The sequence below is a fragment of the Eschrichtius robustus genome, chromosome 12 (assembly GCF_028021215.1).
Source record: "Eschrichtius robustus isolate mEscRob2 chromosome 12, mEscRob2.pri, whole genome shotgun sequence".
Taxonomy (NCBI): Eukaryota; Metazoa; Chordata; class Mammalia; order Artiodactyla; family Eschrichtiidae; genus Eschrichtius; species Eschrichtius robustus.
This window is the reverse complement of record NC_090835.1, coordinates 65,259,612-65,284,962: the sequence shown is the minus strand read 5'-3', so window position 1 is coordinate 65,284,962 and position 25,351 is coordinate 65,259,612. Positions and strand designations below refer to the sequence as shown.

Sequence of the window (25,351 nt, the reverse complement as noted above, 5' to 3'; positions counted from 1 at the left end):
ATTTACACTGAGGCATCTCTGGGCTGAAAAATTTTTCTGATGGTTATGTACGCCAGCCTTTAATCAATTATCCTCGTATATTACCCTATAACAAGGGTCGTTTCCCTTATATTCATTGATGCAGTTAGTTATCTCCCAAATAACCATGCCATTTTTTTCTAAGAATAAAGTTGTTGGGCCTCAAGAAAACTACCATATTAACTACTAATGATTTGATATTCTCCAGTGCCTATGAAGACCTAGCCAATATAAGCAATCAATTGATCATGACACATATCTCTGAATGTTCATTTCTGTTGGCTTCATACCCTAGATCAGATGTATTTAAAAGCTTCCTACCAATAATCATTTCATCAACCAAAGTTATTAGACTTGCACCTAATAACGTAACTATCTATACACTATGCTTCCAACTCAAGATTTAAGAACATATATCAATAATCTTACCTCTCTCCAGTGGATTATCATTTGTGAATTTATCTAAAGTCTTATTAAATCATCTGTAAAATCTCCACAATGAAAGAATTGATCCTAATTTAAGGAGTACCATGTAGAGTAAGTCTCTGTGCATTTTCTCGTCCAGTTCAACCCAAACACCTTTATTCCTGTCTCATCATGTTCCGGGTACTAGTGCTTAGTATAGTCTCACATGGTCCTTGGAAGGTAGTTACCATTACACTCATTTAATTAACGCTATGGCTAAAATGTAAAATATTTTGTCAGAGCCAAGATTTGAATCTAGTTTTCCTAACGATTTTTTCTTAAAATTTCTATTTCCAGAATGGAGCGATCGATTCTATTTCTTTATTCTCTTTATTTAAATTAAGTATCAAAACCTTAAACTCTAAGTTCTAACAATAACTATAAATTTCTTTATATTATATTTAAGCATTAATGATAATGAATTTAACTTGATAGCTTCATACCTCTGAAATCTTTTTTTTTTTTTCCTTGATTTGGCTACAAAATTTAGTGAAACTTTGAAATCTCTGACTTTAAATCTGAAGTTTTACCTTGATACACTTGGAAATTATGCCACAACTTTGTCCAAAGAAAAATGGATTTTAGAGTCTTATTAAAAAAGAACCTTATACTGTTTCTTGGACATTGAACAATACTCTGACAAAACAACATTTTGATGACTTGAATACAAATGAATCAGAAACATACGGATTGAATTTTCCTTGACATATAAGCGGGTTTGAATAGAAAAGAAAAAGTCATTGGCAAAATTTACTCTGAGTATTGCCAAACCTAAAATGTCTGAAAACATAGGGTTTTTAAAAAGACATTCTAATGATCCCAAAAATACTATCTTTGTTTTTGTATCTCTAAATTATTCTATAAACCCAAATTTGAAAAAAATGAATTAATTTACTTGGAAGGTTTAAACTATATAAAGCATCAAACAATGGAAAATTACACTGTTTGGGGAGAAAACCCAAGTCTTAAAAGCTAGATTAAATTGCTATCTGGGTAATAAATTCTGTGTATGTATGTATATATATATATATATATATATATATATATATATATATATATATATATAGGACATATATATATAGGAGATATATATATAGGATATACATATATATAGGATATGATACCAATTACCGTAGTTTTATTAACAATTTTAATAAGGATCTAACAAGCCAGGTAATTAATGTATGTTTATAATTTAGGGAACTGAACATCTTAGATTATGAGACAGACCTAAATCTACTCATTTGCTGCTAAAAAAAAGAGTACCTATTTTATCATAGAGGGTTATTAACCACCATGAGGGAGTGTTAGAAAATTCTGAAACTGATTTAGCACAATTGGATACAACCACTTGTATGGAATTTCTAGATTTTGCCGTTAAGAAGCAGCAATGTTTCCTTTCCATTTGCTTGCTCATATGTTTGCTTTATTTAGCTGAAGCAGACATTTGGAACTCAGAGAATTATCTATTCTGCATGAAAAAAAATCGATAGAATATCCTTAAACTCTCCTGCCAAATCCATGGCAGTTCACTTATCAAATTTCTAAGAAGAATATTTTACAAACTGATGTACTTTCCACAGGTCCTCTGAGGAATCATGATGCTACTTTTGATTTCAACAGCCTTTTGATTTCCAAAATATATTTAGATCTCTTAGCTATTTTTCCTTTGTGGAAGCAGGACAAACAAAATTTAATAATCTATATCACTGACTTTCTCCTCACCTTATGATTGAAACAATTTTAATTACTGTACTGTGGTTTGTGGTATAAAATTCTCCTGTGTTACACCAAATTGGTTTGGTTAATAATCACCCCAAATTTACAGTTTGGAAGGTCTTCTTAAGAGTAACATGTTCATATACGTAAAATAGATAAACAACAAGGTCCTGCTGTATAGCACAAGGAACTATATTCTATATCCTGTAATAAACCATAATGGAAAAGAATATGAAAAAGTATATATATATATAACTGAATCACTTTACTGAACACCAGAAACTAACACAACACTGTAAATCCACTATCAATTAAAAAAAAAAAGAGTAACATGTTCAATGACAGGTGGTCCGTAAGAGTCTTTTAAGTCACAAACTCATTCAACAATCATTCAAAACATGTTTTTATATACCTACAACCTGCATGGTACCAAGTACCAAGGGTTCCACTGTGAACCAGAAATACACATCCATGACCTTATGAAACGGATATTCATTCAAATATGTAATCATGAAAGTGTTACTCTGATTGATTAAAGCAGCAAGTCTAGTTCTTTAATGACCTGTGGTCAAGTTACAAGAATATACACATAAATTAGATGTCATGTACCTTCCATGATTTGTCTCCAAATCACTTTCCTAATAGCATCTGCAACCATATTTATACATGAAAGCTGTTCAAGCCAAATCTGGACTGCTGAATGTTCTAGACAACACCATGCCTTTTTGCCATTCTATGTATTTACTCAAATTGTTTCCTCATCCAGGAGCTACCTCTCTCCTCCATTCTCACCACCACACCCTCTCCTTCCTCATCTTCATTTCTTGAAATCTTACCCAGCTGACCTAGCCCAGAAGTCACCTGGACCACAGTTCTTTGGCTCCGTTTGGACTTAACCATCTCCTTACGTTTCCTATAGCGTCTTGATTGTAACACTATTTTTAGGATTTAGGGCACTTTAGTCTTTCTTAAGTAGCTATATGTGTCTGTCTCCCAGGTCATTGTCTCCTTAACACTTTGTCTTGCATGAATAGGCACTCGAAGATTTTATGTCGAACAAATGAATAAACGAATAATAGTCAACAAATGAATTTGAAAGGAGACTTTGCTGAGTTTCATTTTTTCACGACTTCCAATTACTTTTGCTGAGAAGTAAACATATTCAGATTCCATTGTTGCAAATAAAAGGTGGTCTGTCTGCTCTGGCTTAAATACAAAAGGCCAGCTTGTCTAGCATATTTAATCATTTTAATATTTTCATATGAAACAATATTAAAGAAGCAAAGAAGAGCAACAAAAGGCTGTGTATCTCAAACCTAAATTTTAAAAAAAGAATTTGGAAACCTTTGAAAGAAGTGAAATGTTAGTTTATTTTAGGCTCCAAAAAATCACATAAATAATATGTCATTTAAAGTAAAATTACCCCTAAAATATAAGAAAAATCAATTAAAGGAAAAGGATAAACAAAATATAAAGTAGTTCTCAGAGAGAAAAGGATGAATGGAAAGCAAGATAGAACTAAATAGTATAGGGTCCTCCAATTTCTTCCCCTAGATACATCTTCCTGATCTTTAAAAGACTGTAGCTCAAATTTGCTCACTGTTCTACACTCAGAGTCCATTGGACTCTTAGTGTGTAGTGAAGTGCATTCAATAATATTATGTGCTGACTACCTCATGCCTCACTCAACTGCAAGCCTCGTGAAGCCATCTCTGTACTTGCTCACTATTTTATCTCCAGCATCAAGCCAAGCACACAGCACATCGCTACTCAGTGAGCATTTGTGAGCATTTGTGAGCATAAGAATAACATCTGGAGCTTCTCAAAAAAGATTTCCTATAGACCTGTGGACTAAGAATGACACCTGCCATATCAGTAAACAAAGGATGTTTCAACCAACAAGCCATCACACTACAGCCACCCCAACGGTGAGCCCTGAGAGAAGTTGGGGTGGAAACAGGATGCCCGACATCAAACCATCAGCCACTGCAGCTGCCCCCTGATGGTGCACCCTGAGGAGACTCAGGATGAGAAAGCACATGATACTGACCCAGACAGCTGAGATGCATATCAAAGGAATGATTTCAATAAGCCCAGACTCTCTCATCTTCCCATACATAAATTTCTTAACTTGAGATGCCTATTTTTCTTTAATTAACAATAATCTTTTTATGTTCTGACTACCTGATCTTTGTTGCAAAAACTCCTGTATATCCTGGCTCCTCCTCCACCTCTTTGGAGCTGTCCCTTAGAGTTATCTGAGAGGCTGTGTCCTGGGCTTAAGTCCCCAGTTTTGTCCACCAAGTAAAACATAACTCTCAACTTTTAGGTTGTGCTTTGTTTTTTTTTTTTTTTTTAGTCAACAGATCTCTCCCAGAAGTGATTCTGGAGCTGTTGTCTTTGACCAAATATTACAATATGTTAAGACCTAACTCAGTATCATTTTTTGCAGTTTTTTATGACTCTTTTGTTCCATTCCCATCCTCCTCTGCATTATGGTAGGTCCTTTGTCTGTTTCCCTATCATCTGTTTTGATATATATTTCTTTTTATAAGTCAGGTTTTTGAGATATACTTTGAATATGGTAATATCCATTCTTCTTTAGTGTACAGTTCTATACATTTTTACAGATTATATAGTTGTGTAACCACCACAAAATCAAGACATAGATCCATAGCATTTTATACATCGATTTCTTTTGGTATTGTTATATCACAGTAGTTCTACTTGTTTGCATACAGGTCTTCAACACAAGGCTAAAAACTGCAAGAGCAGGAACAGAACTTAATTCTTTACCCCCCACACCCACTGCAGAGCCTGACAATAAACGTGTGTTTGGTAATGTGTTTATAAGTAAATTAACTAATCAATATATTGCCCTATCTTACAGAATGCACCACTTTGCACATTGTGTGTATAAAATATACATTGGTTAAATCCCACAAAAAGCTGTAACTCTCAATGTGTCCAAACCAGAACTCCCCCAAATTTATGAAATTCAGTGCTTACCATCTCCTGTTTCTGCACAGAGTTGTAAGCCCAAATTGTTCTGTGGATTAATCACCCAATGATTGCTGGTCACAGTGATATCAAAGACAAGCCAACCCACATCTAGAGCTTGGGCCTTTCTTGTGTCTAACAAGAACAGATCCGCATCCCTAAAAGAAGAAAGAGAACAACAGCAAAAAAGAGTTACAGGTTTGAATGAAGATCATCATTTCCTACACTTAAGTGAAAACACTACAAAAGCACTCTTACAATAACAGGAGTTCATTAAAGAATAAGAGGAACAAAGGACTCAAGTGATGAGTAATAAGATACAGAACCTTTTATTGCTGGAATCCCAGCCCAAACCTGGTGCAGATTAGGAATATCTGACAGCAATTTCCATTTGCCTGCTCTTCACTGTCAAGTTTCCTTTACAAAGGGACTTAGTGGTCTTGGTTTGGTCCCTGATAATCAGTATTTTCCCAAACCATTACCTATAAGTAGCAGTACATTGGCAAGTACACAAGCAAGGGTTAAAGTGAAAAGAGACAGAAGTGAAAGTAGCTGCTCCAGTCTGCATGGATGTGGATTCTCCAAGGAGATGGAGGGCAGGCAGGCTGTGATGCAAGCCTCTGTTTTAGAGGGAGTTTTCCTTTTGTTTCCCTCTTTCATTATACTTTTTTCCATTTTTATTACATATATTTTTCATTTTTATTTCATTTTCTATTTTTATTATATAATTAATTATTTTATGGATCCCAGAGACCAAGAGAGGGTCACCAAGTATACCATTGGATTAAGGGAGAAATCCCGTAGATTGAGCTATGGCTCTTCCCTGACTCACTTTAACACTTTCTTTGCACACAAGTCCCCTGGGCACAGTAGCACCTATGCATATAAACTTGTATGTTTTAGGATAATCTCCACAGTGTTACTGTTATTGACATTTATCAATCTTAACTTTAGTATTAAATTTACAAATGTATGAGTATTTGTCAAACTATAATGAATTATTTTATTTATTATATCCTTACTACAGGCAGCTTCTGAGCTAAGTGCTACATCTTTTTGATGTTTAATCTTTATTTTAACTTGTTTTATTGAAGTATAGTTGATTTACAGTGTTGTGTTAATTTCTGCTGTACAGCAACATGATTCAGTTATACATATATGTATACACATCCTTTTTCATATTCTTTTCCTTTATGGTTTATCACAGGATACTGAATATAGTTCCCTGTGCTATGCAGTAGGACTTTGTTGTTTATCCATTCTATATATAATAGTTTGCATCTGCTAATCCCAAACTCCCAATCCATTCCCCCCACACACTCCTCTCCCTTGGCAACCACAGGTCTGTTCTCTATGTTACATTTAATCTTTACAATAGATTTTTATATTGATGAAATTAAGGCTCAGATAGGTTGATGGTAAAAACAATGGAACTCCATCAAAGTAGAATAGAAATACACTATTATGCACTTTATGACTGTGCTGAATCTGACAGCATATTATTCATATGAGGAAGATCAGAGCTATGTCATAATAAGCTATGTTAAATACTATTCCACTTTATTTTCCATCTATCTGTATCTTAGAAGTCACCTTAAAGGTGGCTTACAAAATGTAAAAAACTAATTTTGAATAAAATCAAATCATGCATATTTATTATTTTCTTAGAAAAAAATCTATAATTGAAAACTGAACTATAACAGAAGTAAAGAATCTCAGTCAATATTTTAGAAGGTACCTCTCCATTTCTTTACTTAAACTTGATTTATACTATTCTTCCATTAACCTAGAGAACTTAAAATTAATGTTTTATGATCAATTATATTGTCCAGCTACCATACACCAAAATATGCAGCTTTAATTCTCCTTCACAATTTTAATCATAGTGATTACCAAAGAAGGGTTACAGACACTTTTTCACACCCAATACAGGAATCAGTTTGAGTCACTGCAGACATACGACAGGCATGTACTACAATTCAATGAAAAGATTAATTCATTCCCCCTTGAATTTTAAGGACCCATTATTTTCACAGTGTGATGGAAGGTAAATCAAATTCTCCCTCTTCCTCCAAAATTGGAAAACCTACCAAATAAACAGAATCTAAGAAAATATGGATTATTCTTAAATTTTTGAAATATTTTAAAAATGTCTTTGAGACTGTAATCTTGGAAGTAACTTAATCACGTTATTAGCTTCTTAAACAGAAGAAGGATTCACCTTGTAGCTTGGAAAATACACAAGTGTTACCCTGCTTTCAAAGCCTGCTTTCATTTGAAATATGGTAAAGATGTTCTAATAAACTGTGCAAAGTATAAAATGCCATTCCTTGGTGTGATATAGATAAACATTTGAAAAACAGAAAAGAACAAAGAGGTAAATTCTGAGAGCAATTTCAACCAGTTAACAAATATCTTTATGTAGTTATTTAGGTGTATTTTCTATTATTTTTAAATTGTGCTACTTTTCCAGAAAAAAAAAATTCTCTAACTATTCATATTCAAGTCTCAACACTGTTAAGCATGTCTATGAGGAAAATAGTTTCAGTTTTAATGAATATATTTAGAAAAAGCATCAGCCAACAGACCCAAGCAAACCCTAAATACCTGAATTTCAGTGATGCAAATCTAATTCATTGGAAGGTAAACCTAGGCCAATAGTATGATTTGAAAAAATCCATATATTTCTAGTTCACCTCTGAAAAGTTATGAATGATCAGTTGTCTTCATAAGCTTCATGGATTCCTATTCTTGAGCCAAACTATTTTATTTTTGACTGTTAACTTCTATTCTTTAATTTATCCTCTTTCCTTTTGTGTAAAGAGCTCTTCTGCATTACCTACAGACAAGAGAATATGCTTTAGGAGAGTCAAGTCTGTTTATTTATTTATTTATTTTTTAAATTTATTTTTTGGCTGTGTTGGGTTTTTTTTTGCTGCGTGCGGGCTTTCTCTAGTTGGGACGAACAGGGTCTACTCTTCGTTGAGGTGCGTGGGCTTCTCATTTCAGTGGCTTCTCTTGTTGCGGAGCACAGGCTCTAGGCACGCGGGCTTCAGTAGTTGCAGCACACAGGCTCAGTAGTTGCGGCACGTGGGCCCTCGGGCACACAGGCTTCAGTAGTTTTGGCACGTGGGTTTATGGCTCATGAGCTCTAGAGCGCAGGCTCAGTAGTTGTGGCTCACGGGCTTAGTTACTCCATAGTATGTGGAATTTTCCCGGACCAGGGATTGAACCCATGTCCCCTGCATTGGCAGGTGGATTCTTAACCACTGTGCCACCAGGGAAGTCCTCAAGTCCATTTTTAATAAGCACAATGGTAATAATTTTGTAATTTTCACTCATGTAGCAACTTTCATAACAGCATCTTAAAAATAAATTCCTATCCATTCTGTAGAAATCGAGACGTGATTTCTTTGGAAGTATAAAATTATTCCACTAAAGAAGAGCACTTATCTCCCTGGAAATAGAATATACTAAATATATCCTATAAGCAGTATAAAATAAACTTGTTAAAGTTGCCTTGCCTTATCACTTTTACCTTTTTTTTAAGAAATTCTTACAACTTCTAATAAAAGAAAATTTAAAATATTAATGCATTTAAAAGGAATGCAGTACAAAGAAAATATATATGTAGAAAAATATATTCATTTGTAGCAGAAATAAATCCATAATATAATTATTTTATATTATGTACAATTACAGTAATGAAACTAAAATTAAAATCTGCATTCTAGTAAAGGAAATAAAGTCCACCTACATGGATGTATGCAAGCATTTCAGAATGTTACTGTGTTAGTATCCTAAGGCTGCCATAACAAAGTACCGGAGCCTGAGTGGCTGAAACAGTAGAAATTTATTGTCTCACAGTTCTGGAGGCTGGATGTCCAAACTCAAGGTGTTGGCAGGGTTGGTTCTTTTGAGGGCTGTGACGGAAGAATCTCGTTGGCTTGTAGATGGCTGTTTCCTCCCTGCAACTTCATATCACCTTCCCTATATGTACATCACTGCATCCAAATTTTACATTTTTATAAGGACACCAGTCATATTGGATTAAGACTCACCCTCATTTTAATTGAGTTACCTCATTAAAGACTCTGTTTCCAAATAAGATCACATTCTGTGATACTGGAGGCCAGGACTTCAATATATGGATAGGGGACAGAGGGGAACATGGTTCAACCCATAATACTATTTTAAAATTTTTTTTTAAGGCAAGAATAATCCTGGATGTGAACATTCTGTGTTTATAGATATTATAGCTATTATCCACAGTGAAATGTTTTGAAAAACTAATACATGAAAGTCAATTTATATTGATCAAAATAACTCATAATGATGAAAATTTGTATTTTTCTTTTTCAGGTAGAATTTGAACCTTTGTCTTGAGTATGATATAGATCAGCATAATAATTTCTCATACAGTTTAATGAAGCTATCATGCAGTTGTTAAATACAGAGTCATATTGAACAGATAAAGGATTTGCATCACACAGATTTATTGGATATGAAATATATAGATATACTGAATATAATTAATCACAGGTGAAAAATAATATGTAGATATGTAGATACAGTTAGAGTTCAATACAAATACATGTGAGCATATCCTACTTCAATCATGACCAGAGGTTTAAACATGTGTTTTCATGGGAAATTGGTGGGGTTGAAGATACTGCTTTGCAAGGGTGCTTTTTATTTTACCGAGAGAGGAAAAGGTTTTGTATACATGCCTTGGGAGCCTCAAAATACCAAAAGGGTAGGAACTTCACTAAAGACTGAGCAGCAGTAGCCAAATTCAGCAAAATTTGTGTTATCATCATTCTTACCACTCATCTGAAAATAGTCTTACATATCTAAGACTATGACACTGGAAGAAATAAAGTGTATTGTAATAAAATAAACTAGAATTTGGGGAGCAGACAGAGCTTAAACAATAAAGGAATTCCTCAGCCTCTGTTTTCCCATGCCTAAAAGATAATATGATAATCACTGCCTTAAGAGATTTTGTGAAGACCAAATGTAATATAATCTGAAGATCTATCTGGAAGAGAGGAAATTATAGTTGAATCTTTACCTAGTTTGTCAGACATTTTTCCCAGAAATAGAACATACAATCCTAAAGTTTGTACAGAACCACAAAGACCCCGAATAACCACAGCAATCTGGAGAAAGAAGAACAAAACTAGAGGCATCACACTTACAAAGTTATACTAATCAAAACAATTTGATATTGGCACAGAAACAGACACATGGATCAATGGAGCAGTATAAAGAGCCAAGAAATAAACCCACGTATATGGGTTAATTTACAATGAAAGAACCAAGAATATAAAATGTGGAAAGACAGTCTCTTCAATAAAGTGTTGGGAAAACTGGACAGCCATATGCAAAAGAATGAAACAGGACTGCTATCTTACACCATACACAACCTTAACTTAAAATGAATTAAAGACTTGAATGTAAAACCTGAAACCATAAAACTCCTAGAAGAAAACATAGTCAGTAACTCCTTGATATTGGTCTTTGCAATGATTTTTTTTTTTTGGCTCTGACACCAAAAGCAAAAGTGACAAAAGCAAAAATAAACAAGTGGGGCAACATCAAATTAAAAAGCTTTTGCACAGCAAAGGAAACCATCAACAAAATGAAAAGGCAACCTCTGGAATGGAAGAAAATATTTGCAAATCATATATCTGATAAAGAGTTAATATCCAAAATATATAAAGAACTTATACAACTCAATAGCAAAAAAAAAAAAAAACTATTTAAAAATTAGCAGAAGACATACAGATGGACAAGTACATGAAAAGATGCTGAACATCACTAATCATCAGGGAAATACAAATCAAAACCGCAATGAGATATAACTTCATACCTGTTAGAATATCTATTATGTATTAAAAAGACAAGAAATAACAGGTGTTGGTGAGGATGTAGAGGAAAAGGAACACTTGTGCACTGTCGGTGGGAAGGTAAGTTGGTGCAGTCACTACAGAAAACAGTATGGAGGCTCCTCAAAAAATTGAAAAAAAAAAACAACAACTATCATTTGGACCAGTAATTCTGGTTATTTATTGAAGAAAATGAAAACACTAACTAAAAAAAAATACACACATCCCTATGTTCATTGCAATATTATTTACAAAACCAAGATATGGAGACAACCTAAGTGTCCATCAACAGATGAATGGGTACAGAAAATGTGGCATACACACACACACACACACACAATGGAATATTATTCTGCCATAAAAAAGAATGAAATCTTGTCATTTGTGACATGAATGGACCTTGAGGGCATTATAATAATTGAAATAAGTCAGATGGAGAAAGACAAACACTAGCACTTATATGTGGAATCTAAAACAAAACAAAACAACAAACAAACAAAAGCCCAAGCTCATAGATACAGAGAACAGATTAGTGGTTACCAGAGGCAGGGGGTGGGAGTGAAAGAAATGGGTGAAATAGGTCCAGAGGTGTAAACTTCCAGTTATAAAACAAGTAAGTCATGGGGCTGTAATGTACAGCATGGTAAATGTCTGTAATTAATAATACTGTATTACATATTTTGAAAGCTGCTGAGAGAGTAGGTCTTTAAAGTTCTAATTACAAGAAAGAAAATTTCTAACTAGGTATGGTGACAGAAGTTAACTGCAGTGATCATTTTACAACATATGCAGATATTGGATCATTATATTGTATACCTGAAACTAATATAAATTTATATGTCAATTATGCTTCAATAAAAAATACTTAGAAACGAACTACCAACAACAAAAAAATGTGTGAATTAGTGCTTTTGGTAACATAATATTTCTGATGACAGCATTATACACAGACTCAAAAATTGCTACTTTTATAACAACATAGATGAATGTGAAGATGATGAACTTTGTAATATCGTGATATATGATTCAAAATATGGCTATAGTGATGATGTCAAACATGCATGTGAAAAGTCTGAAAAAAGTCTCTACATATATATTTTCAAAGTGAAACAAGGAATATGACTACATTAATGAAATTTTATATAACATGATTAAAATATGTAAAAATAATTATATTAATAAATGATTGTATCTTTTTACTATTTAACTGCTACTATTATATTCATTATATATCTATGTCTATAAACACATCCAATTATATAAATATTCATTTTCCTCCTCTAATTTCTTTGATCTTTAACTTGAGTAAACCAAATATTTTTATACAATCGTATCATATTCTTCTTCATGATCCTTCTTATAATCTGGTACACAAGCATGCCTAGTAGCATACTATGCATGTGGTTTTGGATGCTTGAAATGTTAACTCCTTCTACTTTCTACATAGCTGAATAATGGAATTAATGAAGTATTCTCATTATAAGCCCCAAATACAAATTATAACCAGTTATGTCTGATGTGAAATCAGCTAGCCTGGGAGTCTACCTCTGAAAGTGAACAAAATAAATCACTGAATACTAGAATTAAGTGGGATATAAATTATGTAACCAAACTGTTATTTGATTGATGAGAAAACTTAAAGAGAAATCAAATTATTTCCCATGGTCACTCACCCAGTTGGGAGACCAGAACCCAGGTTTCTATATTCCATTTTCAGAACACTTTCCCTTATATCACTATAGCTCCCTTTTTAGTCCCAAACCATCCTTTAACTGCCCTCTTTACACTGAAAGATAATTGGTTTTTGGATTGGAATACTGAAAGGTTGAGCTGAGCCACCAGCCTAAAACAGGATGGCAGACATGGAGCCAAGGAGTGACCATGTAATCAAGTTAAGATGAGGTCATTAGCATGGGCCTTAATCCAGTATGACTGCTGCCCTTATAAGAAGAGGAGAAGGGACACAGAAGGAAGACAGCAGTATGAGGACAAAGGCAGAGATGGAACTTATGTTGACCCAAGCCAAGGAATATTTGGAGCTACCAGAAGCTGGAAGAGGCCAAAAATAATCTTCCCCTAGAGGTTTTGGAAGGAGTATTGTCTTAACAAAGCTTTGATTTTGGACTTCTAATCCCCAGAAGTGTGAGAGAATAAATTTCTGTTGTATTAAGCCATCCAAGTTTGTGGTAATTTGTTACAGCAGCTCTAGGAAACTAATACACTCCCCTAGTTTTCACAGATTACATATTTCACATATTAAATAGGAGGTGGTCAGCAATATCAAAAACTGAGAAGAATGGGAAGAACAAAAAAGTGTCTAGAAGATTTGGTAGCAAGGAGAACGTTGGTGGATAATCAATAGAGTGGAGTTATGGGAATCAAACTGCAGTAGGTTGAGGGGTGAATAAAAGATAAGAAAGTGATGTATTTAAAGCAAAGTTTTATAACATGAACTTCACTAAGATATGGAGAAGAGAAGTAATGTGGAATAGTAGGAACAAAGCGAGTCAAATGGAGGGATTTTTAGTAAACACAAGAAGCATCAAATATTTATAGGACACATTTGAATCCATATTTAAAAGATAGAACATCTTATACTATTTCAACATAATAAGAAATGTGAGTGGACAACACAGAAAATCTTCCAAAATAAGCTTGTGCTTGGTTACTTCTCTATGACACTGTCCTTGGAGTTCACGTGTATTGTGAAAATTTCTTTATAGATGAAATCACTTCTCAGCAGGGGGAATTGGGTAAACTAATATACATCAGATGAGTCCTTGGATGGAACCCCCATTCATCTTTTGCCAAAATCTATTTTATCAAAGGTATTGTTTCATAGGCTTGTGGCAAATAAATCCTTTTGCTTGTTTCTAAGTATGGTTAACAAACAGTTCTCATTGGTATCTTATTACTTGAGCAGAAAGTGTAGGACTCATGGCTCCTCTGAGGAGTCTCATTATAAGTCTACTTTTATAAAGTAAAGAATTGTAATTATAGGTGGAATTGGTATCTGCTAAATTTCAACAATGACTTGCTTTGCTTAGTAGTAGAAAAAATAATTATGCCCTTTAAGTCATCTTTCTGAGCTTTTGTTTATTCTTTAAATGAAGATTAAAATAAAATCTACCTCATAAATCCCTTGCAGTGATAAAAAAAGCTACACAAATAAAAATATTATACAAATTGCTATAATTGCTGTTTTCTTACCAAAACACATTTATGGCATGTAAGTATGTATATAATAAGCTGCATATCTTATGCTTCATGACAAAATTAGGGTCAGAAATGATTTATGCAATCACTACTGTCAAATTTCTTTAATAACCTGCACTTATAAATTTTAGATATAGAGATTCATTCATTTTATTTAAATTTAGTAACATTTATTGATACATATAACCCATAATGAACTTTTGTCCCTAAATTCCATTAGAGGCAAAAAATGAAGTTGAAATCATATCAAAAAGGAAGTAAAATTATTTATGTACTCAACAAGAGATAATGAAAGAGAAATATTCTTTAGATTGTTACAGTTTCAATTATATATATGCATGCATATGTGTGTATATATGTACATTAGAGAGAGAGAGAGAGAAAGAGGAAGAGAGAGAGAGAAAGAGGAAGAGAGAGAGAGAAGAAACAGTTAACCAGGAGCATAAACATTCTACTGTCTAACCAAGAAGCTCTAAATCTTGCCAAGAAAAGCTTTGGGAAATTGTCTGGAAGATACACAGATACATTTCAGAGCAAAAGTTAAAATACTTTTCTATTTCCATGAGGCATGATCCTTACAGAGCACAGAGATATCTACACTTTTCCCAAACTTTCTACTATTAGGACGTTTTCACCTCCTTCCATCTCCTTTTGTCTCTGAATAGCTTATCATGCCTAGTAGAAATGTAATGACGGCCACCGAAGAAGAAAGCATACATCTTTCTCTGGGTATCTGACATAAATACACCACACCATCTGAGAAACCTGACATACAGCTCTAAAACAGAGCACGTTAACAACTGATGCAAATTAATCAATGATATTCTCTGGGGTTTATAATGTCAAAATCTTCTCTCATGTGCAATTTCAGGTTTAAAAGTGTTAGAATTTGACTTTGTTAGCTGATTGATATTTTCAAATGGCAATTATTTTTTCTCCCAAAACAAATGTGAAATAACAAGCTTCTGTAAATCTCACAGAACACCAATTTTCAGAATATCTAATTCAATGCTGTATTTACATTTAAAAGGCACATATGCAAGCTGGTAAAATAGTAATATTAGATGGAATTGAATGGCAAAAAATGGGAAAACAAGTTGAATTCCCACTATGAAAATTCAATAACTTTTCCCTCTGTGGAATTTTTTAAATTGCCAAGATACTGATAATGTTAGCAGGTTTCCTGGCACTACATCATTCCATATTTTTCCCTTGCAGAGAGATCTAAACATGGGCTACTGAATACACACACACACACACACACACACACACACACACACGCACACACGGGAGAGTCCCTCACTCAACAAGAAGCAAAGAAGTGAGACTATTACATACATAGTCCAACCACTTTTAATGCCCTCTAATGAATGAGTGATACACCTAGTCCAGGTTCCTAAGATCTCTTCCATATTATGACTCTTATGACCCCAAATATGAAATAGGGAAAAATTGACTCCATGGCATGAATTATTCCCATAATTTAGGTTTGTAACTTAAATCTACAACTAGAGCAATATTTCTCAACCTCAGCATTAGGGAAAATTTGGACCAGATCATTCTTTATTGGGTAGGGGTGTGTCCTGTTCATGGCAGAAGGTTTAGCAGCATCTTCCACTACCCCAGCATTCCTACTCACTGGGTGCCAGGAGCCCTTCATCCCTCCACCCTCGCCAACTGGGACAACCAAAAATGCCTCCAGACATTGCTACATGTCTCCTGGGTGTTGAATCCCCTCGGCTGAGAACTTGAACTAGAGCTTGATCCCTGCACACTGCAGAAACACAAGCCATGCTTGTCTGCTGTCCTATATACTTAGAGCAGTCGGCACTGACCTTCCGAGTGTTAGTTATGCTGCTCTCAAAAGCTCACAAAATCTCCCTGGGTGGAAATTGAAATTGTCAATGTGTATCCTGAAGTACATCCACAGAAGAATCAAAAATCTTAGAGAAGCAGGAGGGGGGAGAAGATGTCAGTGTGAAACTGACTGTGGGCTTGAATGATGACAGCTCAACTAAATATATCCAAGCAGGGAAGATGGCAAATGGCAGCGAGCAGGCTGGCTTAAAATATTTTCGCAGTGGAGCACAGAAATTGATATTCATAGCAGAACATTAGGAAAAGGTTGAATTCTACACAGCATATTTTCTTTTGGGAATATATAAATGTATATACTGTGAAAAAAATTAATTCAAGAAAAGCACTTAGTACAGTGCCAGACATATGGTGAGTGCCCATTAAATGGGCAAGTGCTGACTGCTCTTCTTAGTAGTAGGACTACTGGCATTGTTCTTACTATTTAATTCTTTATGCATTTAAACATTTTAATGCTTAGGAATATTTCTTCTAAGTGCCCTCTCTCTCTCTACCTCTCTTTCTCTCTCTGTCGTTATAAAAAGTTCTCTATCTATAAAATAGATAACCAACAAGGACCTATTGTATAGTACAGGGAACTGTAGTCAATATCTTGTAATAACTATAATGGAAGAGAATGTAGAAGAAAAATATGTATATTTATATACATGTATGTATAACTGAACCACTTTGCATTATACCTGAAACTAACACAACATTGTAAATCAAATATAGTTCAATAAAACTTTAAAAAAAAAGAAACAGTACATAGATAAAATCCACAAGTTTGAAGACAAGTTTTAAGAGGTGACCTTAGGCTTGAAAATGTCTAGAGGTACAAGTTTCTTTTCATATATCCATTTTAGTTCTTGATTTGATAAATATATGAAAACACAAATAATCAATACTCAACAAATAATAATTGGATATTAAAATGGGTTTCTCAAATTGAAATTGTTTCCATTTTACTGTGATCACATGATATATAAATGAAGTATCTTTAATCCATTCCTCCTCAGTTCAGAGAATTAAAGTCAAGGTTCCCAATTGGCAGGAACATTTTCCATAAAAGAGAGGAAAGAAAAAAATTTATTTATCTTCATTTTCTGTGGAAAAAACATGCCTCTTGTAGCTTAAGAAAAAAATAAGAGCAACTTATTTTTTTAATCCTTTATTTTGTTCAGTTTAGTTTTGATTTTTGCCCCTCTCTACCTGGAAATGTTGGGATTGTTATTTGGTAAAGAAACATGTAACATACTGTTGTTTCATTATCTTCACTTGCTCAACTATGCTTATGCTTGTTTTGATTACAAAAGTAATTTTCACTATAAAAATTTAGAAAGTACAGAAAAGGGGGAAATTAAAATTTAAAATTACCTGCAAGCTTTCAGTGAACACTTGCTGCTTCTTTCTAATCTGTTTTCCACATGAATTCATCCTAACATAATTATGTGTATTATGTGTAAATAAAGTTTGTTTCCTGTTTTATTCAGTTAACATTACAGCCTGAGCACTTTCCAGTGTTACTAATATATTTTTAAAATACAATTTCTACTTGCTCTATGAAGTATAGCATTTGCATTTTCCATGAAACAAAGTGCAACTTTTTCTGTTCTGTTTAAAATTACAATGTTCTCAGTCTATGCTATGGTAACCAATAATACTGTGAAAAACATTTATATGTGAATCCTTTTCTAATTTTCTATATCTCTGATACTTCTGTAAAATAAATTCATAGATAAGCAGTTTCCCATCCTCTTGAACTGTATTTTTTTTAACATCTTTATTAGAGTATGATTGCTTTATAGTGTTCTGTTAGTTTCTCCTGTATAACAAAGTGAATCAGCTATGTGCATACGTATATCCCCATATCCCCTCCCTCTTGTGTCTCCCTCACACCCTCCTTATCCCACCCCTCTAGGTGGTCACAAAGCACCGAGCTGATCTCCCTGTGCTATGCAGTTGCTTCCTGCTAGCTATCTATTTTACATTTGGTAGTGTATATATGTGAATGCTACTCTCAAACTTCGTCCCAGCTTACACTTCCCCTTCCCTGTGTCCTCAAGTACATTCTCTACATCTGCGTCTTCATTCCTGTCCTGCCCGTAGGTTCATCAGAACCATTTTTTTTTTTTTTAGATTCCATATATATGTGTTAACGTACTGTATTTGTTTTTCTCTTTCTGACTTACTTCACTCTGTATGACAGACTCTAGATCCATCCACCTCACTACAAATAACTCAATATCGTTTCTTTGTATGGCAGAGTAATAATCCATTATATATACGTGCCCCATCTTCTTTATCCATTCATTGGTCGTTGGACAGTTAGGTTGATTCCATGTCCTGGCTATTGTAAATAGTGTTGCATTGAACATTCTTGTACATGTCTCTTTTTCAATTACAGTTTTCTCAGGGTATATGCCCAGCAGTGGGATTGCTGGATCGTATGGTAGTTCTATTTTCAGTTTTCTAAGGACCCTCCACACTGTTCTCCACGGTGGCTGTATCAATTTACATTCCCACCAACAGTGCAAGAGGGTTCCCTTTTCTCCACTCCCTCTCCAGCATTTATTGTTTGTAGATTTTTTGATGATGGCCATTCTGACTGGTGTGAGGTGATACCTCATTGTGCTTTTGATTTGCATTGCTCAAATGATTAGTGATGTTGAGCATCCTTTCATGTGTTTGTTGGCAATCTGTATGTCTTCTTTGGAGAAATGTCTATTTAGGTCTTCCACCCATATTTGGATTGCATTGTTTTTTTTTTTTTCTGATATTGAGCTGCATGAGCTGCTTGTATACTTTGGAGATTAATCCTTTGTCAGTTGCTTTGTTTGCAAATATTTTTTTCTCATTCTGAGGGTTGCCTTTTCGTCTTGCTTATGGTTTCCTTTGCTGTGCAAAAGCTTTTAAGTTTCATTAGGTCCCATTTGTTTATTTTTGTTTTTAACTTCCATTTCTCTAGGAGGTGGGTCAAAAAGGATCTTGCTGTGATTTGTTTCATAATGTGTTCTGCCTATGTTTTCCTCTAGGGGTTGTACAGTGTCTGGCCTTACATTTAGGTCTTTAATCCATTTTGAGTTTATTTTTGTGCATGGTGTTAGGAAGTATTCTAATTTCATTCTTTTGCATGTAGCTGTCCAGTTTTCCCAGCACCACTTATTGAAGAGGCTATCTTTTCTCCACTGTATATTCTTGCCTCCTTTATCAAAGATAAGGTGACCATATGTGCGTGGGTTTATCTCTGGGCTTTCTATCCTGTTCCATTAATCTATATTTCTGTTTTTGTGCCAGTACCATACTGTCTTGAAAACTGTAGCTTTGTAGTATAGTCTGAAGTCCAGGAACCTGATTCCTCCAGCTCCATTTTTCTTTCTGAAGATTGTTTTGGCTATTCGGGGTCTTTTGTGTTTCCATACAAATTGTGAAATTTTTTGTTCTAGTTCTGTGAAGAATGCCATTGGTAGTTTGATAGGGATTATATTGAATCTGTAGATTGCTTTTGGTTAGTATAGTCATTTTCACAATGTTGATTCTTCCAATCCAAGAACATGGTATATCTCTCCATCTGTTTGTATCATCTTTAATTTCTTTCATCAGTGTCTTATAGTTTTCTGCATACAGGTCTTTTGTCTCCGTAGGTAGGTTTATTCATAGGTATTTTATTCTTTTTGTTGCAGTGGTAAATGGGAGTGTTTCCTTAATTTCACTTTCAGAATTTTCATCATTAGTGTATAGGAATGAAGAGATTTCTATGCATTAATTTTGTATCCTGCTACTTTACCAAATTCATTGATTAGCTCTAGTAGTTTTCTGGTAGCATTTTTAGGATTCTCTATGTATAGTATCATGTCATTGGCAAACAGTGACAGTTTTACTTCTTCTTTTCCAGTTTGGATCTTTTTATTTCTTTTTCTTCTCTGATTGCTGTGGCTAAAACTTCCAAAACTATGTTGAATAATAGTGGTGAGAGTGGGCACCCGTGTTGTTTTCCTGATCTTAGAGGAAATGGTTTCAGTTTTTCACCAGTGAGAACAATGTTGGCTGTGAGTTTGCCATATATGGCCTTTATTATGTTGAGGTAGGTTCCCTCTATGCACACATTCTGCAGAGTTTTTATCATAAACAGGTGTTGAATTTTGTAGAAATCTTTTTTTGCATCTGTTGAGATGATCATATGGTTTTTCTCCTTCAATTTGTTAATATGGTGTATCACATTGATTGATTTGCATATATTGAAGAATCCTTGCATTGCTGGGGTAGATACCACTTGATCATGGTGTATGATCCTTTTAATGTGCTGTTGGATTCTGTTTGCTAGTAATTTGTTGAGGATTTTTGCTTCTATGTTCATCAGAGATATTGGCCTGTAGTTTTCTTTTTTGTGTGATATCTTTGTCTGGTTTTGATATCAGGGTGATGGTGGCCTCATAGAATGACTTGGGGAGTGTTCCTCCCTCTGCTATATTTTGGAAGAGTTTGAGAAGGATAGGTGTTAGCTCTTCTCTTAATGTTTGACAGAATTCGCCTGTGAAGCCACCTGGTCCTGGGTTTTTGTTTGTTAGAAGATTTTTAATCACAGTTTCAATTTCAGTGCTTGTGATTGGTTTGTTCATATTTTCTATTTCTTCCTGGTTCAGTCTCGGCAGGTTGTACTGTTCTAAGAATGTGTCCATTTCTTCCAGGTTGTCCATTTTATTGGCATATAGTTGCTTGTAGTAATCTCTTATGATCCTTTGTATTTCTGCAGTGTCAGTTATTACTTCTCCTTTTTCGTTTCTAATTCTGTTGACTTCAGTCTTCTCCCTTTTTTTCCTGATGAGTCTGGTTAATAGTTTATCAATTTTGTTTATCTTCTCAAAGAACCAGCTTTTACTTTTATTGATCTTTGCTACTGATCCCTTCATTCGTTTTTCATTTATTTCTGATGTGATCTTTATGATTTCTTTCCCTCTGCTAACGTTGGGAGTTTTTTTGTTCTTCTTTCTCTAATTGTTTTAGGTGTAAGGTTAGGTTGTTTATTTGGGATTTTTCTGGTTTCTTGAGGTAGGATTGTATTGCTCTGAACTTCCCTCTTAGAACTGCTTTTGATGCATGCCATAGGTTTTGGGTTGTAGTGTTTTCATTGTCATTTGTTTCTAATATTATTAAAATATAGGGTATTTTTTGATTTCCACTTTGATTTCTTCAGTGATCTCTTGGTTATTTAGTAGCATAGTTTTTAGCCTCCATGTGTTTGTATTTTTTACAGTTTGTTTCCTGTAATTGATACCTAGTCTCATAGTGTTGTTGTCAGTAAAGATACTTGATACGATTTCAATTTTCTTAAATTTACCAAGGCTTGATTTGTGACCCAAGATATGATCTATCCTGGTGAATGTTCCATGAGCACTTGAGAAGAAAGTGTATTCTGTTGTTTTTGGATGGAATGTCCTATAAATATCAATTAAGTCCATCTTGTCTAATGTGTCATTTAAAGCTTGTGTTTCCTTATTTATTTTAATTTTGGATGACCTGTCCATTGATGAAAGTGGGGTGTTATTGTCCCCTACTATTATTGTGTTACTGTCGATTTCCCTTTTATGGCTGTTAGCATTTGCCTTATGTACTGAGGTGCTCCTATTTTGGGTGCATAAATATTTACAATTGTTATACCTTCCTCTTGGATTGATCCCTCAATAATTATGTAGTGTCCTTCTTTTTCTTTTTTAATAGTCTTTGTTTTAAAGTCTATTTTGTCTGATATGAGAATTGCTACTCCAGCTTTCTTTTGATTTCCATTAGCATGGAATATCTTTTTCTATCCCCTCACTTTCAGTCTGTATGTGTCCCTAGGTCTGAATTGGATCTCTTGTAGACAGCATATATACGGGTCTTGTTTTTGTATCCATTCAACCAGTCTGTGTCTTTTGGTTGGAGCGTTTAATCCATTTACATTTAAGGTAATTATTGACATGTATGTTCCTATTCCCATTTTCTTAAATGTTTTGGGTTTGTTTTTGTAGGTCTTTTCCTTCTCTTGTGTTTCCTGCATAGAGAAGTTCCTTTAGCATTTGTTGTAAAGCTGATTTGGTGGTGCTGAATTCTTTTAACTTTTGCTTATCTGTAAAGATTTTAATTTCTCCATCTAATCTGAATGAGATCCTTGCTAGGTAGAGTAATCTTGGTTGTAGGTTTTTCCTTTTCATCACTTTAAATATGTCCTGCCACTCCCTTCTGGCTTGCAGAGTTTCTGTTGAAAGATCAACTGTTAACCTTATGGGGATTCCCTTGTATGTTATTTGTTGTTTTTCCCTTGTTGCTTTTAATATTTTTTCTTTGGGTTTAATTTTTGATAGTTTGATTAGTATGTGTTTGGCGTGTTTCTCCTTGGATTTATCCTGTATGGTACTCTCTGTGCTTCCTAGACTTGATTGACTATTTCCTTTCCCATGTTAGGGAAGTTTTCAACTATAGTCTCTTTAAATATGTTCTCAGACTCTTCTTTTTTCTCTTCTTCTAGGACCCCTAAAATTCAAATGTTGGTGTGTTTAATATTGTTCCAGAGGTCTCTGAGTCTGTCCTCAATTCTTTTCATTCTTTTTTCTTTACTCTGCTCCCTGGCAGTGACTTCCACCATTTTATCTTCCAGCTCACTTATCCATTCTTCTGCCTCAGTTATTCTTTATTGATTCCTTCTAGAGTATTTTTAATTTCAGTAATTATGTTGTTCATCACTGTTTGTTTGATCTTTAGTTCTTCTAGATCCTTGTTAAATGTTTCTTGTGTTTTTTCCATTCTGTTTCCGAGACTTTGGATCATCTTTACTATCATTACTCTGAATTATTTTTCAGGTAGGTTACCTATTTCATCTTCATTTATTTGGTCTTTTAGGTTTTTGCCTTGCTCCTTCATCTGTAACATATTTTTTTGTTGATCTTTTTTCTTTTTTTTAATGGGTGGTGCTGTATTCTTGTCTTACTGGTTGTTTGGTCTGAGACATCCAGCACTGGAGTTTGCAGGCAGTTGGATAGAGCTCGGTCTTGGTGCTGAGATGAGGACCTCTGGGTGGCCTCACTCTGATTGATATTCCCTGGGGTCTGAGATTTTCTGTTAGTCCAGCGGTTTGGACTCAGAGCCCCCACCACAGGAGCTCAGGCCAGACCTCTGGCCTGGGAACCAAGATCCCACAATCATGTGGCAGGTGAAGTAATGGTCCCCGAAAGACACGGACATCCAAATCCCTGGAACCAGCTGGCTGGTGCACGGCAATGGGGTCCAGAGTTGCCGGAAGGGCCGGACAGTGGCCTGAGGAGCACAGGGTGGCCTGGTCTCCTCAGAGTCAGAGCCAGGCCATCTGCATTGCCTGCACCGCCCAGAGTGCCAAGGACTCCATTTGGGCTTGACAGGCGTCTGCACCCTGGATTCATGTCTGAGGCCCCTTGAACTGTATTTTAAAGGAGAATTTGACTATTTATCTAAAACTTGGGTTTTCAGGGACAAGTTCACAGATAGCTCCAACTGCTCATAAGTTGGGTGGTGTTCATTTCATTACAGATCAGCTAATTTTTTATTAAGGAAAGTCACCTAGCATAATTTTGCTCACTTTGTCTTAACATAAACAGTAGCAAATGGTAGCTACTGTTATTATAGTAACCACCTATTTTTGATTACCCTTTGTATACAACCCTCTAAATCCTAGTAAAATAGTTGCTCCTATTAAGCTGTTAACTGATATATTTATTAAGTATCAACTCTGGTCTTTGCATTGTGATAAGCACCAGTCTTTCCCACATCATTTGAAATATTTTTATTGTTCTGAAATACTTATTTTTGATTTTATTTTTGTCTATAGATTTTTAAACTGAGACTCCAAGATGTACATCAGTTTCCCCATGTGGGAATTCCAAAGACCCTGCTCTTATTACTATACACTACCATTTTCTACAAAGGCTTTGAAATCCTACACAGAAACCTGAAATACACTAAGAGGCATATGTGCTGTTTCTATATCTTCTTTCCCTTAAATGTCTTTCTTTGGCAGAGAAAGTGGAGTGTAAAAAGAGGATCCTAGATTTACAGACAATAGCACAGCACAGGGTTGCGTTTTGTTACACTGTGGATTAATGAACCACTGGCAGTGGATGACTGCCTTTTTCAAAGATAAGGAAGGCATTTTGCGAGAGATTCTCCCACCTGGTCAATGATACATAAAATTGAAATGTACAGTATGCGTGTGTACATTTGTATGTTTCAGACATTGAAGCAAATAATTGGGGGAAAAAAATTCCATACCCATTACCAAAAACAAATACACAGAAGACAATAGGTATAGCATAACCCTACAGGAGAAAAATCATAATTCAGCAACAATACTTAATAGTAAATGTTCAAAAATGTGAACTTGGTAGAATTGAATTAATATTGAATTGAATTTACTGAATTAAAAATTTCAAAACAATGTTCATTAAATTGAGTAGAATCCTATCCAATCTCTGCCACCCTAGAGTCTGGAATGGTAGAGTGAGACAACACCAATCAAAGAGATATATGTACTTTAGATTTTAGAAATCATTTTCAAAGATTTAGGAAAAATATCAGTGAAATTCTGGCTCTTAGAGTAGATTAACTACACATGTTAAAATAAGTAAACTCTTAGCCAAATTATACCCAAGAATACTCAAAGAGCAGGCAGATGGAGTTGTAGAAACATTGAGAATAATATGTTTAACATCAGTTATAATTAGAGAAATACCAAAGTTTCAAGATAGACAAATGTTCCATTTTTAGAAAGAAATGAAATTTCCCAAAATTATGAGATCTGATTAAGCATCAATAGTCATAAATATTTCAAATGTATTATTAATAAAAATCAGCATGGGTTCATTCATAAATAAATCTATATATTATTATCAGTGGACTCTTCTAAAAATTAGTCTTTTATTCTCATCATTGTTATTATGTTTTAAATTATGTAAGTGTAGTTAACATAGTTAGAAAATAGAGTGAAAGAAAGCTCAAAGGGTAGCTAGTTCAATGGATGACATTCAAAAATATCCTGAGCAGATAGAAAAATTGACCTAAATAAAAGTTAGGACCTTTAACTGTGATCAGTGTAAATGTCTATATTTAGTTTCAAACAATTAATAAATAAATAGGGGCCTGGTGTACAAACAATTCCTGTAAAAAATACTTGGTATGTTGAA

The 25,351-nt window shown here is 34.4% G+C and overlaps 1 protein-coding gene across 2 annotated transcripts in view; it reads right to left on the bottom strand.

Annotated features, from left to right (window-relative positions):
- The window catches only part of BMP5 (bone morphogenetic protein 5), a 119,189-nt gene that overhangs the window by 36,207 nt on the left and 57,631 nt on the right, over nt 1-25,351 (bottom strand). For both annotated transcript variants that reach the window (XM_068557806.1, XM_068557807.1), the window contains exon 3: nt 5,212-5,360. In XM_068557806.1, the coding sequence (XP_068413907.1) occupies nt 5,212-5,360 (149 nt within the window). The remainder of the gene's footprint in view (nt 1-5,211; nt 5,361-25,351) is intronic.